Source organism: Eurosta solidaginis, chromosome 2 (assembly GCF_040869045.1).
Source record: "Eurosta solidaginis isolate ZX-2024a chromosome 2, ASM4086904v1, whole genome shotgun sequence".
Classification (NCBI taxonomy): domain Eukaryota; kingdom Metazoa; phylum Arthropoda; class Insecta; order Diptera; family Tephritidae; genus Eurosta; species Eurosta solidaginis.
Window position 1 is genome coordinate 191,132,911 of NC_090320.1, and position 17,725 is coordinate 191,150,635.

Here is a 17,725-nt window from a genome sequence, read left to right on the forward strand (position 1 = left end):
AATCTTGAGCTTATGCGCGGAGTGACTTTACGTACACCAGCTCAGACTAAATTATTAAGGAGAGTATCAGTTGAAAAGTAAGTATACGCCTAATGCTAACAGAGTGATGTGCGTAAGACTGCCGCAGGTTATGCGGAGTCAAGTATACTTCGCTTATAACTGAATTAATGTGATCGCTTGGAATTTATAATAAATCAAAGACTTTATTTTATCAACTATTCTCAGGGTTACATTATTAAAATGCACTGGTGGTGTAGTATTAAGGGTCTCAGATTTTTGTGGAAGTTTGGTAGCACGTAGATTTTTTTGCAGTTTATTAGCAATCCATTGACATCAGCCCACCGAGATATCATGATAAGTGTTCGTTACTTTTATAGGTAAAACGATAATTATGGCAAAGGTGATCAACGCAGTTCGATAAAAAGATTTGAATGTCATCCCCAAATGCATGTCAGTAATGAAGAGGCTAAACAACAGAGGGCCAAGAATGGATCCTTGTGGTACCCCACTTCTGAGCGTATTCGATCTCGTTGGTATTTACAAACTTTTACTAATTCGGTCAATGCCAAAAAAGAAGAGTAGAAATGCAAAATATTACATTTAACCAGACCTGTTAAATAATGATTACCGATGATTAGCCGTTCCATTGATTATTTTCTTTAAACGCCATTTAATGATTACTTGCCATTATTTTCTATTTTTAATGATTACGTTTCAATTGATTAAAACAATAATAAAAAAATCATGATTGTTTATGATTATTGACAAAAAAATAAAAAAAAAAAAATAAAAAGTAATTGAATATTTTTTATTTTTTTTTTTTCATTTTTTTGTTTGTTTTTTTATTTTTTTTTTGATTATTTTTGTTTTTTTTTCCGATTTGTTGAAAGAAAAATTCTCGTTTGTTGCATGCACGCGATAATTTCTACATACAAGTACATTTCGAGGCGAATATATACATGCAACATATAGGGCGAATAGTATATGAGCGTTGATTCAAACATATTCTCAGGTAAGTATATACACATGCGCATTAATACACTCATTATATAAAATAATAGTGGTTTCATCCTTAAGTCAAGCTAATTTTGTTTTGTATCTAAAATTAATATATCCGCTATTTTGGATTAAGTTATGGCTATGCACTGATTGTTTTGTAATCAAAGTTTATCATATTGTTCGCTTTATATGTTGGTTTCATATCATGGCAACTATGTGAGTGTTCTTCGTCCCATTTAGAGAGCTTTATCATATATAAGCATTTTTCTTCGTTAATATATTTTGAACGACTCAAAATTTTTGTTTTCCGCCTTCGGATTATTAATACTGAGATCAATCCAAGTCTTTTAGGACACGTATTAGCAGTCGACCGCTGTACAATGTATATATTGTCACGGATATTAGCATCACTAAGCTATACCATCACTAAGGCGATGCTAAGGCCATGCTAAGCGATATTTACGTCAATAATCAAATCATGTATACACATATATAAGGCAGCCGAGATATGTCACACACAGATGCATTTACTTATACGCCTATGTGTGCGCGAGAGACTGTAAACTACAAACATTCACATCAATAACTCAATCATTATGTATCTACATAAACGAATAAATAATTGCGTACATATGTAACATGTACGAATACGAGCAGCGGAGAGTCAATGCGCAAACACATGCATATATCTGAGATACTCCTATAAGTATGCAACAAAAAACTATAAAATTGTGCAATTGTAGTTACAGCTGAGAAGTTTGAGAGCTACTGGACTAGTATATTCTGGAAGCGCCTAAAAGATGTATAAAATTGTGCAATTGTAGTTACAGCTGAGAAGTTTGAGAGCTGCTGGACTAGTAGATTCTGGAAGCGACTAGAAGATGCGAATGTTAAAATCAAAGAGTATAAAAGGCGACAGATGTAGAGGCGCTGAAATTCAGTTTGATTTGAGTTGTCAAGCAGCTACGACTAAGAGGATATCTAGCGAGCAATAGCAGTATTATTTTGAAAGTCAGTTTCATTTAAGCTATCAGTCAGTTTGGTTATTAAGCAAGCTAGTTGCAAAATATAAGTGTTATTGTGAAGTACTTTAATAAAGGTCATTTTTCCATTATTCAATATTGGAGTTATTTATTCAACCGTTTAGCGATACGAACGTTAGCAGAAGATTGCAAATAAGGGAAATTGCAGTAAATTCGTTACAATTGGTGTCAGAAGAGGAATTGTTGAATAAATTCCGAAGACTTCGAATACAACTTGGACATGCCAAAGTTAAGTGAATTGAAGATCCAGCAACTGAAGAAGGAGTTGGAGAGCCGTAGATTGAATGCAACCGGCATTAAACTAGAACTTCAGGAACGACTACGACAGGCAATGGAATTAGAAGGAATTGACGGGAAGAGTATGTCTTTCATCTTGATTGCGAGGAAACGATAAAAATGGAAGAGACAGTTACGCAGACAGTTACGAGCACAGACTTGAACATGATTTTGGCTGCAATATCTGCACAAACATCGACAGTTACATCAATGTCGTCGCAAATGTCAGAAATGTCGTCAGAAATAACAGCGAAGATTGAAGCAAAGGAAACACACATTTTATCACAACTGGTCGATGGACAGGAGAAGGTAGTTGCATATTACAGCCGTTCGATTGGAAAACCAGAGAGGAACTACTGCGTTACGTGGAGAGAGCTGTTGGCATTGGTAGAGTGCATTAAACATTTTCACAAATACCTCTACGGCCAGCGATTCCGTGTCAGGACAGATCATGCAGCGTTAAAATGGCTTCTGCAGTTCCGTAATCCGGAAGGACAATTGGCACGGTGGATCGAGCGACTACAAAGCTATGACTTTTCCATTAAGCATCGAAAATGTAGTACCCATGGAAATGCCGATGCAATGTCACGAAGGCCATGTAGTTTGGAATGCAAACACTGTTCAAAGGCCGAGGCTAAAGAAGACATTATAGATGTCCGGCTAATGACTATAACGTGTACGGATGAATGGGACAAGGAACAACGAAGAAAGTGTCAGCTAAAAGATACAGATCTGTCACATGTTATGCAAGGGCTCGAACGAAACGAAAGACCAAGCAGAGAGGAGATGTCAGCAGAGAGTCCCATTGCGAAGTCATATTGGGCACAGTGGAACAGTTTAGTATTGATATCCGGTTGCTTGCATCGAGTATGGGAGAGTGAGGATGGTCAATGCAAGAAGAAACTGATAGTTGTTCCCAGAAAGAGGATTCCTGACGTGCTCAGCGAGCTGCACAATGGTCCAAGTGGAGGTCATCTTGGAATCACGAAGACACTCGAGAAAATTAAGCAGAGATTCTATTGGGTTGGTTACCGTCAGTCGGTCACCGACTGGATTGCCAATTGCGAGGTATGCAACAGAGCAAAAGGGCCCAAAACCCTAAGTCATGGCCAGATGAAGCAATATATTTCAGGTGCACCATTTGAAAGGATCGCCATGGATGTCGCAGGTCCATTTCCTACTAGCAACCGCGGAAACAAATACGTACTGGTGGTTATGGATTATTTCAGTAAATGGCCAGAGGTATACCCAATCCCAAACCAAGAAGCAGAAACAGTAGCAGAAGTGGTTAAAAACGAATGGGTTGCAAGGTATGGTGTACCAATGGAGTTATATTCTGACCAAGGCAGGAATTTTTAATCAGCTGTGTTCCAAGAAATGTGCAAGAAGTTGGGCATTCGAAAAACACGGACAACTGCATTGCATCCTCAGTCCGATGGTATGGTGGAACGTTTCAATAGAACATTGGAGGAGCATTTAAGGAAAGTAGTAGACAAATACCATAAGGACTGGGATACACACATATTATTATTATTGATGGCCTACCGATCGGCAGTACATGACACAACGGGCCAAACTCCCGCAAAGATAATTTTTGGCAATGACCTTCGACTGCCAGCTGATTTGGAGTATGGGATATATGCCGATGCGGAGAGGAATGTCAAGAAATCCACTGGTGTCTTGGAAGAAGAGCTGAGAGAGATATACGATCTGATAAGGCAACGAGCAAAGATTATGAGTGACAAGATGAAAGCGAGGTACGATAAAGCAATTAATTCGGAAGGGTTTCAGGAAGGAGATTTGGTGCTGCTATACAACCCACAACGAAAAAAAGGTATGTCCCCGAAATTGCAGTGTAACTGGGAAGGTCCATACAAAGTTGTAAAACGGATCAACGATGTAGTGTACCGCATAGAAACCACTACCAACCCACGAGCCAAAATGAAAGTGGTTCATTTGGAGAGATTAGCAGCGTTTAGATCGAGAGATTTGTCTGATCGGGACGATCAGACTTAGGTGGAGGGCAGTGTCACGGATATTAGCATCACTAAGCTATACCATCACTAAGGCGATGCTAAGGCCATGCTAAGCGATATTTACGTCAATAATCAAATCATGTATACACATATATAAGGCAGCCGAGAGATGTCACACACAGATGCATTTACTTATACGCCTATGTGTGCGCGAGAGACTGTAAACTACAAACACACATCAATAATTCAATCATTATGTGTCTACATAAACGAATAAATAATTGCGTCCACACATATGTAACATGTACGAATACGAGCAGCGGAGAGTCAATGTGCAAACACATGCATATATCTGAGATACTCCTATAAGTATGCAAAAAAAACTATAAAATTGTGCAATTGTAGTTACAGCTGAGAAGTTTTAAAGCTGCTGGACTAGTAGATTCTGGAAGCGACTAGAAGATGCGAATGTTAAAATCAAGGAGTATAAAAGGCGACAGATGTAGAGGCGCTGAAATTCAATTTGATTTGAGTTGTCAAGCAGTTACGTTTAAGACGATATCTAGCGAGCAATAGCAGTATTATTTTGAAAGTCAGTTTCATTTAAGCTATCAGTCAGTTTGGTTATTAAGCAAGCTAGTTGCAAAGTATAAGTGTTATTGTGAAGTACTTTAATAAAGGTCATTTTTCCATTATTCAATATTGGAGTTATTTATTCAACCGTTTAGCGATACGAACGTTAGCAGAAGATTGCAAATAAGGGAAATTGCAGTAAATTCGTTACAATATATATATATTCTTGGAAAATATCCAACCATGTCGAAAAAATAATGTATGATAGGCAAACAAACGTGTTTGGAGTTTCCATTGTTAGTAATAAAAATATGGCTCACTATGCAAAACTTAAAATTTTATAGGAAATATCCTAGACGTAATCATAAGGAAATAAAAAGAAGTTTCAATCTATTGTACATGGACATATGTTAATTAATTTATCTGGGATATAACAACCTTTGGTTAGAAAATTGATCATGATTATGAATGACAACTTAGATGATCGCTCCAGTTGGAAGTGAAGCTATCAACCTAAGTAGTATTTCTCATACATATTGTTTGAGCATATTGTTTTGTCGTAAAACAATACCCACTACCCCGCAAGGTATTCGTCGGATACATCTATAGACACGATAATTTGTAGGTGGGTATATATGGATCAGTGCATAGCCATAACGTTAGCCAAAATATTGGATATATTTATTTTGGATATAACAAAATTGGCTAGACTTAAGGATGAAACTATAAAGGATTGTTGCTAAATGAAAGCTTTTGGACGCCAACCTATGAATTCAACATATTTTTACATAATGTTTGAGCAATTAGAAAAACCGCCGTTTTCGATCCCACATTATTTTATATAATGAGTGTAGTAAAATATGCACATGTGTGTATACTTACCGGAGAATATGTTTAGATCAATGCCCATATACCATACACCATACGCCCTATATGTTGCACGTATATATTCGCCTCGATAAGCGCTTGCGGTTTACTATTCATCCTAAAATGTACTTGTATGTAGAAATTATACCGTGCATGCTACAAACGAGAAGTTTTCTTTCAACAAAGCGGAAAAAAAAAAATCTAAAAAAAAATCAAAAATAATCAAAAGTAATGCAGGGGGGCTAAGATCGTGGCGTATGCCGACGACGTGGCGATCTTGGTCTCTGGTCCTTTCCCTTCCGTAATGAGCGAAATCATGGAAAGAGCCTTGGCTAAACTCAGCAGATGGGCACAGGGATGTGGCCTTAAGTCAAATCCCGACAAGACGGACCTGCTTCTCTTCACGAGGAAGTACAAGCCACCTGCCTTCAGACTACCATTCTTAAACGGCCAGCAACTAACCCTGTCATCGAGTACCAAGTATCTGGGACTAACAATTGACTGCAAGTTGAATTGGAAAGTATGCATCGAAGAGCGGGTACGGAAGGCCTGCATCGCCTTCCATGCCTGCAAATCAATGTTTGGTAAGAAATGGGGACTCAAGCCAAGAATGGTATTTTGGTTGTACGAGGCGGTGGTGCGACCGGTGCTTACCTATGGTTCCATAGTCTGGTGGGAAGCTCTAAGTAAGAGCTACAAAAAGTCCAGCGCACTGCGTGTGTTGGTACCATAGGGGCCGGACACACTTGCCCAACAGCTGCTTAAGACCCCATCTTGCACCTGCTTTCGATCGACTTGCATATACTTTGTACATCGTCACAAACTGCACTGAGACTCAGAGAGTCTCCTATATAAACTTCCGAATGGTACGTGTGTCGTATACTTACGAACGTTTTCCAATTAATTTATTTCAATAACGATTTAAGGGTTTAATGAATCTGAATAAGAATACTTTTATTCAGCGAAATTACAAAAGTATTTATATTTTGTTATAAATATCAATTTATTTCAAGCGCGTCTTCTTGTTCTCGGTCGTTCACTAACTATATACGGGTTGCCGTCTTAATCAGCAGGGCTGTATTTTTTAAGATGATGGGAGCGTTGCCATCTGAGGTGACAGCTCGGCCACTCCTGCAGGTAAATCGACCTCGATTTCATCAACGAGACCATTGTCGTCAAGTTCAGGTGCGCTACTGCACCAACGTTTCATTTTATCGGAACTAAATACTGAACAAAATTTCTTTTTCGTGATCTGCATCCCTGGTATATCCTCGATAAGATAGCGATCATTGCCGAGAACTTTGGCTACAATGTAAGGGCTACGATATCTCGGTTCTAACTTACGAGATTCACCTACAGCGGACGGTTCATTTTCGATTACTACAAGGTCGTTCTCATTATATACTGATGGCTTAGCGTGTCGTTGATCAAATCGTAATTTCCATTTAGCTCGTTCATCGTAAATATTACTTGAAGCTTGTTCGCGTTTCTGCTCTAACGGTATGGAAATGCTGGAGTCAGTTACGTCGCTTTGAACGGCGGCAAGTAATCGATTTTGCACAGTATCACGTAGATTTAAATCGAAAACTAATTCATTCGGACAGAATCCTGTAGTTGAGTTTCGTTGCGAATTAATTGTCCATTGAAGGTCTTTTAATTTTAGATCCCAGTCTTTCGGATTTTCGGTGGTTGTACGGAGAAAATTTAGGATAATCTGGTTGGCGCGCTCAACTTGGCCATTAGCGCGCGGAGTACGAACGGCGGTTTTGGTGTCACGTATTCCGTTTTCATCGCAATAGCTTTCAAACGCTTTGGATGTGAACGCGCTTCCTCTATCGCTTACAATTTGGTTGGGCAAACCAAAATAGCTCGATATTTCATTGAGCGCGTTAATAACCGGCGAAGTTTTAGTATCGCGCACGGCTTTTACAATTAGAAATTTTGAGAACGCATCAGATACTGCAAAAGCGTAACAGTTACCTCGTTTACTGCGAACGAACCCATATGATCGATATGGATGACGCGGAACGGGATTGGATCGATTGGACTGAAATGCATACTACCTTCAGTTTTTCCAGGCCGATGCTTTTGATAGCAACACGGTACGCACGCGGTGATATAACTTTTTACATAGCGTCGCAAGTTCGGGAACCAATAAAGTTTTTTAATTCTTTCGATTGTCTTTTCAAGCGCGGGATGCCCGGCATCATCGTGGCATGATTTAACAACACGCCAGCGCACAGCTTTTGGGACAGCAAATGATAACCCATCCACTTGTTTTCGATATAATCGTTGATTTTTAATTTGATAGTCGGTACGGATTTGTTTTTCGCGTTCAGACTTTAATTCACCATTTAGAATTTGAATGATCTCACGAAGGCCGTCATCCTGTAGTTGCATCGTTAAGAGCCAGTCGCGCTGATCGGCGGTCACATTTAGTACGAACCCAGCAGGTTCTATTTCTTTAGGCGGTTCTACAGGCATACGACTAAGCGCATCCACGTGCGACATGGAGCTACCCTGGCGATGGATACACTCAAAATCAAATTCGAGTAGCCTTAGCCACCAACGAGCAATATTCGGTTTGAGTTCTTTATTTTCTTTTACTTTTGCGATCGCGGAACAATCGGTTACGAGGCGGAACGGTTTACCGAATAGGTATATGTGGAAGCGGTCGAGCGTTTCAACAGCGGCGAGCGCTTCCAACGCGTAGCTATGATAGCGGCTCTCCGCGTCAGTACAATGTCGGCTGTAGTAAAATACTGGTTGCCACTTCTTGCCATCAGCTGATTGCAACATAGCTCCTGCAAGTCCAACACATGAGGCATCTGTGTGTACTTTATGCTGAGCGGACGAATCGTAGAGCGCAAGAAGCGGTTCGTTGCATAACTTTTGTATTAATTCCGTAAATGATCGTTGCTGCGCTTCACCCCATACAAAAGAGGTCTGTTCATCTTTACGTAAAAGTTGCGTTATCGGTTTCGCGATAAGCGAATAATTAGGTACAAATTTTCGGAAAAACCCGGTAAGTCCTAAAAATCTTCGGACTTCGGTAACGTTCTTAGGGGGCGGAAAATCGGCGATCGCGGCTACTTTTCCTTTACCCGGCGTTATCCCGTTTCTGTTAATTATATGGCCCAAATGTTCAATTTCAGTTTTAAGGAATTTACATTTGTCCATGCGCAGTGTAAGTCCATTTCGTTTTAATATTTTTAAAAACTTTTCGAGTCGTTTTAGCCCTTCATCGACAGTTTTACTTGGGATGATAACATCATCCAAGTAGGCTAACACTTCCCCGTGCGGCATTTGTGCAACTATTTTGTCCATCATACATTGTAAAACAGCAGGCGCGTTTACAAGACCAAACGGCATGCATAACTTTTGTATTAGTTACGAACGCGGTATATTTTTTTGAGGATTCGTCGATTTCAATTTGGTGATAACCGGTACGAAGGTCAAGTGTTGTAAAAAAATTTTTCCCGCAAGTTGCGCAAATTGTTCTTCCATGATCGGCATGGGATAGGGTCTTTTTACGGTAACCTTATTAAGGCTGCGATAATCAACACATACGCGATGTTCGCCATTCTTTTTCTCGACAAGAACTACTGGCGCGGCGTATGAGGACTCACTTGGTCGAATTATATTATTACTCAATAACTCTGATACGATTTCCGACACGATAGCGCGTTTCGCAAACGGAATGCGGTACGGTTTAAGACAAATTGGTACATCAGTAGATAGTTCGATATTCATTTTAGAAATGTCACACTTACCAATTTCGGATAATTTGCTTGCAAAAATGTCAGAATATTGTTTTAATAACTCTGATAGATTCTGGCGATCGATTGGACTTAACTCATTGGTAACGTCAATTTTATTTATTTCTTCTATACGACACTTATCTTGTTCAATAACTAAGCGATTACCCGCGCGGCATAGTACATCTCTTCCTAACAGCACGGATTCACACAAGAAATCATCTTCAATGACAGGCATATCAGTTGAATTATTATTCCCGTCAATCTCAATAATCACACTTACAACTTCGGTGCTAGTATATTGTCCACCCGCGAAGCCTCTTAATGTGGTAAGCTGTCCACGCACTTCCCCGATTTTCTGCGGGAATGTTTTTCGAATGAGAGTACGACTGCTACCGGGGTCAACAAAAGCTACGGTTTCTATTCCATTTACTTTAATGGCTTTTAGAATCTTGTCGTCACATGCGCGTTGATCGATTTTATTAACGCGGTTATCAGTTTTCACCTTACAGTCTACGGTTTTATGTGTCGTACGTTGACACTTTTCACATCGCGGCTTTCGTTGCGGTTCGGTACAATTTATGGAATAATGTCCAAGTTTAAAACAATTATAACACTTAACTTTTTCGAGTGGTAACGATTTCGACGAATTTTCATTTTCCACGACCGGAGATTTTTTATTAGGCTGTTTTTCTATCGGCGCGTTTACTTTGGTTACCGGCTTAGGCGGTGCGATTTTCACATCGTTATAAATGCTGAAATTTATAATGTCACGCAGTAAATCTTGACATCGCGTATAGTTATTAGATATTTTTTTACGTAAATCCGAATCATTTATGCCGCTTATAATATGGAGCGCAATACTTGAGTCAGATAACCCCCCTTTTGCACCCAGCGCGAGCATACGGTAGTAAAATTCTTGTGCGGATTCGTTGTTTAGACGTTTCGTTTGTGCCATCTTAAGATGTACATCGGCTTCGTTTTCGATACATGGAAAATCTATCAAAAATTTGTTAACGAATTATGGCCACGAAATAAATACACTTTGCAAAGAGTCAACCCAGTATTTAGCTGATCCCCGTTGTACGGCAAACAAAAGTGTCCTTTCTCTCCATCCATATACATTTTTAAGGTTTTCAACGCGTTTTACGAATTGTTGCGAAGTTAACGAGCGATCGGATGATGGATCGAAAAACGGCAAGAGTTCAACAATATCGCGCACATTCTCGTATGGATTATAGTAATTAGGTACTACCGGCGGCGCGCGAATGTGATCGAACGTATATGGTGTGGGCGGATTAGGGTACGTTGTATACGGTGCGGACGTCGATGGTGGTACGAATGTCGGCGGCACGAAAGATGGTGGTGCTTGCGTGTAAGCTTGCGAAACATATGCGTTTGATTGCGGCACAAACGCGACATGTCTTTGTCGAGATAATTCAAAAAAATTATTTACGTTGCTGTGCTCTTGAGCAGTTGTCCACAGCGAATTTTGATTATTATACGCGGTCGGTACGATTTGCGGATGTACTACTGTATACGTACTGGTTACAGTTGGAACCGAATTTTCTATTGTCCCTACATTAACCGGCGAAGACGATATTGGCGGTTCAAAATTACTTGATGTGGGTAATTTCTGGTTTTGCAGTGACACTAAATCAGAAATAGTTTTTTCTAATAACGATAAACGCTGTAGCACGACAGTTTGACTATCACTTTCGGAATCGGACAATTCATTTTTTGTCAACCGTTCAATTAATTGATTTTTATTTCCTGTTACAGGTAAACCAGCATCACGACACTTTTTCTTTAAGTCACATACTTTTAGGCTGCGTAATGGCATTTTGTTTCGTTCTAATTTTCGACTTCGAATTTTGGTGAGGCTTTAAATTAAACGTATTCTTTATTCACCTCACTCTTCGTTTATGTTGTTTTTCTTTTCGGTGATTCACGAGCCGACGTGTTCGGCCATCACTTTGATTTTTTCGAATTGTGCAACAACAAAGACATATGGAGTCTCAAATTTGTGCAACAATAAAAACATACGGAGTCTCAAATTTGTGCAACAACAAAACACACGCACGAATAGCAACTTACGCTTTTGCCGGCGGAGTCTTAGGCGTTTGTTCACATTCACTTCTGAAAATTGTCGTATACTTACGAACGTTTTCCAATTAATTTATTTCAATAACGATTTAAGGGTTTAATGAATCTGAATAAGAATACTTTTATTCAGCGAAATTACAAAAGTATTTATATTTTGTTATAAATATCAATTTATTTCAAGCGCGTCTTCTTGTTCTCGGTCGTTCACTAACTATATACGGGTTGCCGTCTTAATCAGCAGGGCTGTATTTTTTAAGATGATGGGAGCGTTGCCATCTGAGGTGACACATGTAGTACTGATACCGATTACTACCCTCACAAACTGAAGTTTGAGTACGGTTGTAATACCGCCATTCCAAGCAGGAACGAGTGGAAGAGAAACCCGGGCATAATGGTCATCCAAATCTACACTAAAGGCTCCAAGATGGAATCGGGAGTGGGGGCCGGAGTCTTTTCTGAGTCCCTAGATTTGTCTGCATCATTCAGACTCCCATCGCACTGCAGCGCTTTTCAAGTAGAAATCCTCGCGATTTGGCAAGCCTGCAAATCACTGGAGGGCTTGAATATAGCTGGTAAAGTGTGCATCCTGTCGTATAGCCAAGCAGCGATAAAAGCGCTTTCTTCGCCACACATTAACTCAAAATTAGTGTGGGCTTGTAATCGACCCATATCCCAGTTATCCACCAATCTAGAACTACGCGTTATCTGGGTCCCGGGTCATAGGGGGATAGAGGGTATCGAGAAGGCCGACGAGCTAGCACGCAGGGGCTCATCGGAGATGAACGAGCAAATAATCAGTGTCGAAATAGGCATACCCTTAGCAGTAGCCAAGGGGAATATCCAAAGCTTCTACTTGAAGAAAGCACAGACAAAGTGGAATAACATCACCACCTGTGCAATATCAAAATCCATTTGGCCAAACTATGATGGAAAGAGGACGAGAAGTCTTCTGAACAAATCCAGGGCTAACACACGCAAACTGATAGCAGTCTGCACCGGTCATTGGGCAGTAGGTACGCATGCGGAAAAGATGGGCATTCTGTATAACGAATACTGCAGAAGCTGCAAAGATCCAAATGCCAGGGAGACAGGGTTCCTTGGAACCCCGTTTCTAGAAGACCTCAGAGGGTTATCTGTGATAGCAATCCCGAATATTCTTAATTTTATCAACAACTCTGGCTAAATGTAATACATTGACCGTAACATTCCGTAGGTTTTTAGACGAGTTATATGGAATCAAAACAGCTTTAAATAGCTACTTGGGCGACAAGGGTCGCAACCATTTCACCTGCCTACCTACCTACTTAATCATTTTGATTGCTTTTGATTATTTTTGATTTTTTTCAATAATCGGAAAAAATCATAATTTTTTTTGGTATGGTATGGTAATCAATTATTAATTGCTATTTTCGGAAAACAATTGAAATAATCATTAGCCATTAAAATAGGCAACTAATTAAAAGAATTTTTCAGGAACCAACCGTTGATTAGTTAATGCTCTTGAAATTGACGTTGTCATGCTGAATTCGTGAATAATTTGAAAAAAATCGAAAAAAACATATACTATACTTTTTTGCAAATTAATCGAAAAACACGACCACGGAGAAATCTGTGATTATGGTAGCTGTACTTCTGTGGAATTCGGCACATCTTATAGTAACATTAGATACGGTATTTTGGTATATGGGACAAGAACAAGCTTCTAAAGGTAAAGGAAATTTTTTGAATTTTTCCGGATATAATTTTAAAGTTAAAATTCCTTCCCAAAATATAAACAAAGCTGGAAATTAATTAATAATTGTATGTGATCAGAAGATAATAATTCAAATCAATATTCACAATTTACAAAATTAAACCAGATAGTTCTCGAGTAGATATCCAACTTCATTCTCCAATCACTACCAATCTTTAAGAAATTTTGTAAGATTAAGAGTTTTCGAGTTGATCTCCTATGTTATTAATATTTTCCAATTACTATCCAACTTTCGAGAGATTTAGAGAATTTTACAGTTCTCAAATGAATATTCAACACATTTCTGCAGTTAATATCCTATACTGAATATCGATTTGAGGTGGAATTGGAAAAAAATCTCCACCATAACCAATAGCTGTTTATTGTGAGATATAAAAACCTGGTTGATAGCAGTGATGAAGCGTAATTAATCAAAATAAATTATGTATATTTTATTTTATTTTCGTGAAAATAATGTAGTATGGAATTTTATATTTGAGTCCATTTAGAGAACCACAAATTGTTAATTAAATTTTTTCAACTTAATTAATAGCATTTTTTGTTTTATAAAAAATTCCCTCTTTTGCTGAGTACGCTATGATTCCACTGTTTTGAAACAACTCTTGAGATTTTAGAAGTTTGCCTAGTTATCAAGTTGGGTAGTTATCGAGTTAGGTATATTCGACGCCTTTTCGAACGAACGCAAATAACTGATAGGTTAACTGGAGTTTAACCCTGCCAGATCGGCCGCTTAAGCTTAGCTTATTCTTCAGTTAAAGTAGACTGAAAAACTGTAAGTTTAAGCGTAGTTTGACTGACAAAGTGAGTTGAACTTGTACTGAAAAACCGGGCCTAAAACTTCATCGCCAAAAAATCTAAAACAGTATAAAGTGCGCAAGAAGTATGCAACATTAGGAACGATATGGTCATAAGGATTACCCGCCTAACTGCATTACTTTTACATAGAACTTTGGCGGTTATCTCTTATGACCATATGCTACTAAATGTTGCATACTTTTCTGCGCACTTGATACTGTTTTAGATATTTTTAGCGATGGAGTTTTAGTGTTAGCGAAGGTTGGAATTTGGGGGCAGTATTCCTTATTGATTTCAAACGGTTATGCCAGTTTTTTTCGGGCAAGTATGTACATATGTATATATATGTGTGTAAATATATGTATGTTAGGCCGGGTCGATTTGTGGGGAGGCAAAAAAATTGCCCATTGCTCTGTGAAAATCATATTCAAGGAATCAAAAACGAATTCTGATGTTCCCCCCTTGGGTCGTAGGGGCAAATTTTGAAAAATCCCACTTTGAAATGCCTATGTTTTTCCTTTTTGGAGTTTATTTTTCTCTTTAGAAATTTATTTAGTCAGAACATATGTAAATGAAAAAATGAATTTAACTTAGTAATAGAAAAGAAATTAAAAAAAAAATTATTAGAAACTAGCGTTTTTACAACCCTCTTTTAAAACCAAGGCATCACTGTGATGCATTTGCATGTCGTAAACATAGTTTGTGGGTTTTTTATTCAACCGTTTTAAAAAATGAAGGTATCACTGTGACACAATTGCAGATCGTAAAATTGCTTGTGTTGTTTTTTTTTTAAGCCACCACAAGACACAGCAGATAGAATTGAAGTTGCCCCTACCCAAAAGTTCGACCCAAAGGGGGGGACATCAGAATCCGTTTTAGAGGTATGGTTCCTTCGGCAAAGTTTCTTACTTTGATCCCTAGAACACGATTTTCACAGAGCAATGAGCGATTTTTAAATCGACCCGCCCTAATGTATGTACTTTTATTAGTGCCAATGTTTTTTTGAACCTGAGCTAAACAACACAAAAACTCTAAAAATAGTGACTCATTTTGCTTTGTTGATTTTTCGACTCCAAAAATATTCATTCTACAAGAAATCATGATTTCGCATTCGCAATAAAAAGTACTCGAAAACTGGAATACAATTCTTAACACGATTTCAGCATTAAGACGTCCACAAATCCGGTGAATGAGCGACATGCAGACAAAAATCACGCGCCTTATTGTAGACATACAAAAATGCCGCGTGATTACCCCATATTCTACACATACACACACATGCAAGCATACATTTTTTTCATGCCGTCCAAAAACTTTTGCTATACTCTGCTTTGGTGGTAAAATAAATTTGAAACAAAAAAGGAAAAAGTTCGCTATTTGTTTTTGCACATAAAATGACTGCAATGCAGAAGGCTCATCAACAGCCGCTTGTGGAAATGACAACAGTTGCAGCCGCATCAGCAAAACTCTTAACGTCAACAACCATATAAGATACACACACCTATGCACATACATATACACACACTTCAAAACGGGACAAGTGCAAAAAACAGAAAACTATATAAAAATAGAGGCAGCAAACCGGAACAAATGACGAACGGGATGTTGTCCCAAATACCGCATACTACACAAATACATATGTAGAATGGTAACACATATACAAAACAGATTTACTATTAAATAAAGTAAGCTAAAATGAAATTGCCCAAACACAGTCATTTAGACAAGTTCGTTCAGAAAGAAATATTTCTGACCACAAAAAACTTCACTTCTAAGGGCAAGGACCGCCATTGGCATGCAACTTGTTTTAGATTTAGGTTTAGCAAAAAAATTGCTTGGTTTTATGTTGGGCTTTTCATAATTTTGGTTGGTAGTATGCCAGTAAGAGTATCGTGAATGCAGTCGTTACACAAATACCTACACATGTATGTATATGTATATGTTTTTACAGCAATCGTTTGGTAGCCATTGTTTAGGAACAGCTGTGCTCTTTAGTCGAACAACCTTGCTGCGGGCTATAAAAAAACACTTTAACCGAAAAAAAATTGAAAAAACAATACAAATACAAACATTAGCTGTGTTTTTTTCAAGTCTATATACGTTAACGCTTAAACTTTATATGGGCTGCTAAGCGACAAACTTTAAATACACCTCTGAAATTGCTACGCATAAAATTAGTACTACAAAATTTCAATACGCATTATACTCAGATGTAACTGAAATATGTGTCCATGTTTCACCCTCTGAACTAATTCGATGTATTCTATGCGCGTCTACTATTTATCACAACTGACTCAGCTATATGTTGTACACAGAAATACAACAGAGGGTTGTGTCTCTGCTTTTAGGTACACCCTGTGTTGTAGCTAGTTGCCGCTAGATGGGTCTCCTAAGCATTATCTAAGCGAGGATAGGCGTTTTTTTCACGCGCAAATGAAACGTATACCCGTGTAAAAAAACACGGCTATTGATAGAGAGCCATTTTAATATTTTATTGTTTTCTACATTGAAAAATGATAGCTAAAATTTGAATTTTAGGGCCTTGTCATTTTTTTGACTGCTATTATTCTAGGCTAAAACTTAACTTATTGATTTTTTTGTTATGTAAATTTGTTTTTAAATGTTCTGTTATGTTTTTTGAATTCTCAAAAATTTATTAATCAAAATATCATTTATTACTTATGTTATTTTTTCATTTATATTTATTTAGTTACATATCTCTACTCATACATTTTAAACGGATAGCGATGGGTTGTAATGGTATCAGGGAATCAAGATAGATATTCCTTATAAGTATCAAAATTATCAGAATCCATAATTTAATTAATTTTGTAGGTTCTAGCACCAAGGCTCGAACCCATGAGCTGAGGCGGGATTTCAATGATTTTTACATACTACAACGGAACTAAATTTTGTTTTGTCAAATTTGAACTACACCAACTGCATTTCAGATAAATGTATTTGAAAAGTAAGCAAATTGATTTGAGAAAAGGGCAAATGTATTTCACAACAAATCAAAAACATTAAGAAACTACTTTTCTCAAATACTTTACCACTTTTGCGAAGTACATTTCTCAAATACATTGGCCCTTTTCTCAAACACATTTGGAAATATGCAGTTTTACATTGACCTACTTCCGTGCGAAACCAGCCAATTGCATTCTAGTAGGCCATCCCGAGGGTTAAAAATACCAATCACTTTTATGAAAATGATTTATGGACCTCTACGCGTTGGCGATGGCAAGTACAGAAGAAGATTTAATTATGAGCTGTACGAGCTATACGCAGACATCCACATAGTTCAGCGAATTAAAACGCAGCGGCTGCGCTGTCTAGGCCATTTTATGCGAATGAAAGATGATGCTACGGCCACGAAAGTGTTTCTATCGGAACCCGCCTATGGAAGCAGAGCTAGAGGGCGGCCCCCACTTCGTTGGAAGGACCAGGTGGAAAACGATTTAAACTCCCTTGGTGTGACCAATTGGCGCCGGTTGGCGGAGCGAAGTAGCGATTGGCGCGCCTTGTTGGACGGCCATAACCGTTTAGGCGGTTAGCGCCAATTAACTAAGTAAGTAAGTT

At 38.4% G+C, this 17,725-nt stretch overlaps 1 protein-coding gene across 8 annotated transcripts in view; it reads left to right on the forward strand.

The window, feature by feature from the left end:
- Positions 1-17,725, forward strand: part of LOC137240422 (zwei Ig domain protein zig-8-like) — a 467,000-nt gene that overhangs the window by 153,665 nt on the left and 295,610 nt on the right. The window contains exon 1 of one of the 8 annotated variants that reach the window (XM_067766659.1): positions 974-1,012. The exons of the other annotated variants lie outside the window; for them this stretch is intronic. Within the exon in view, the coding sequence (XP_067622760.1) occupies positions 985-1,012 (28 nt within the window). The 5' untranslated portion in view covers positions 974-984. Of the gene's footprint in view, positions 1-973; positions 1,013-17,725 lie in introns of those variants that run through there. 8 annotated transcript variants of the gene reach the window in all.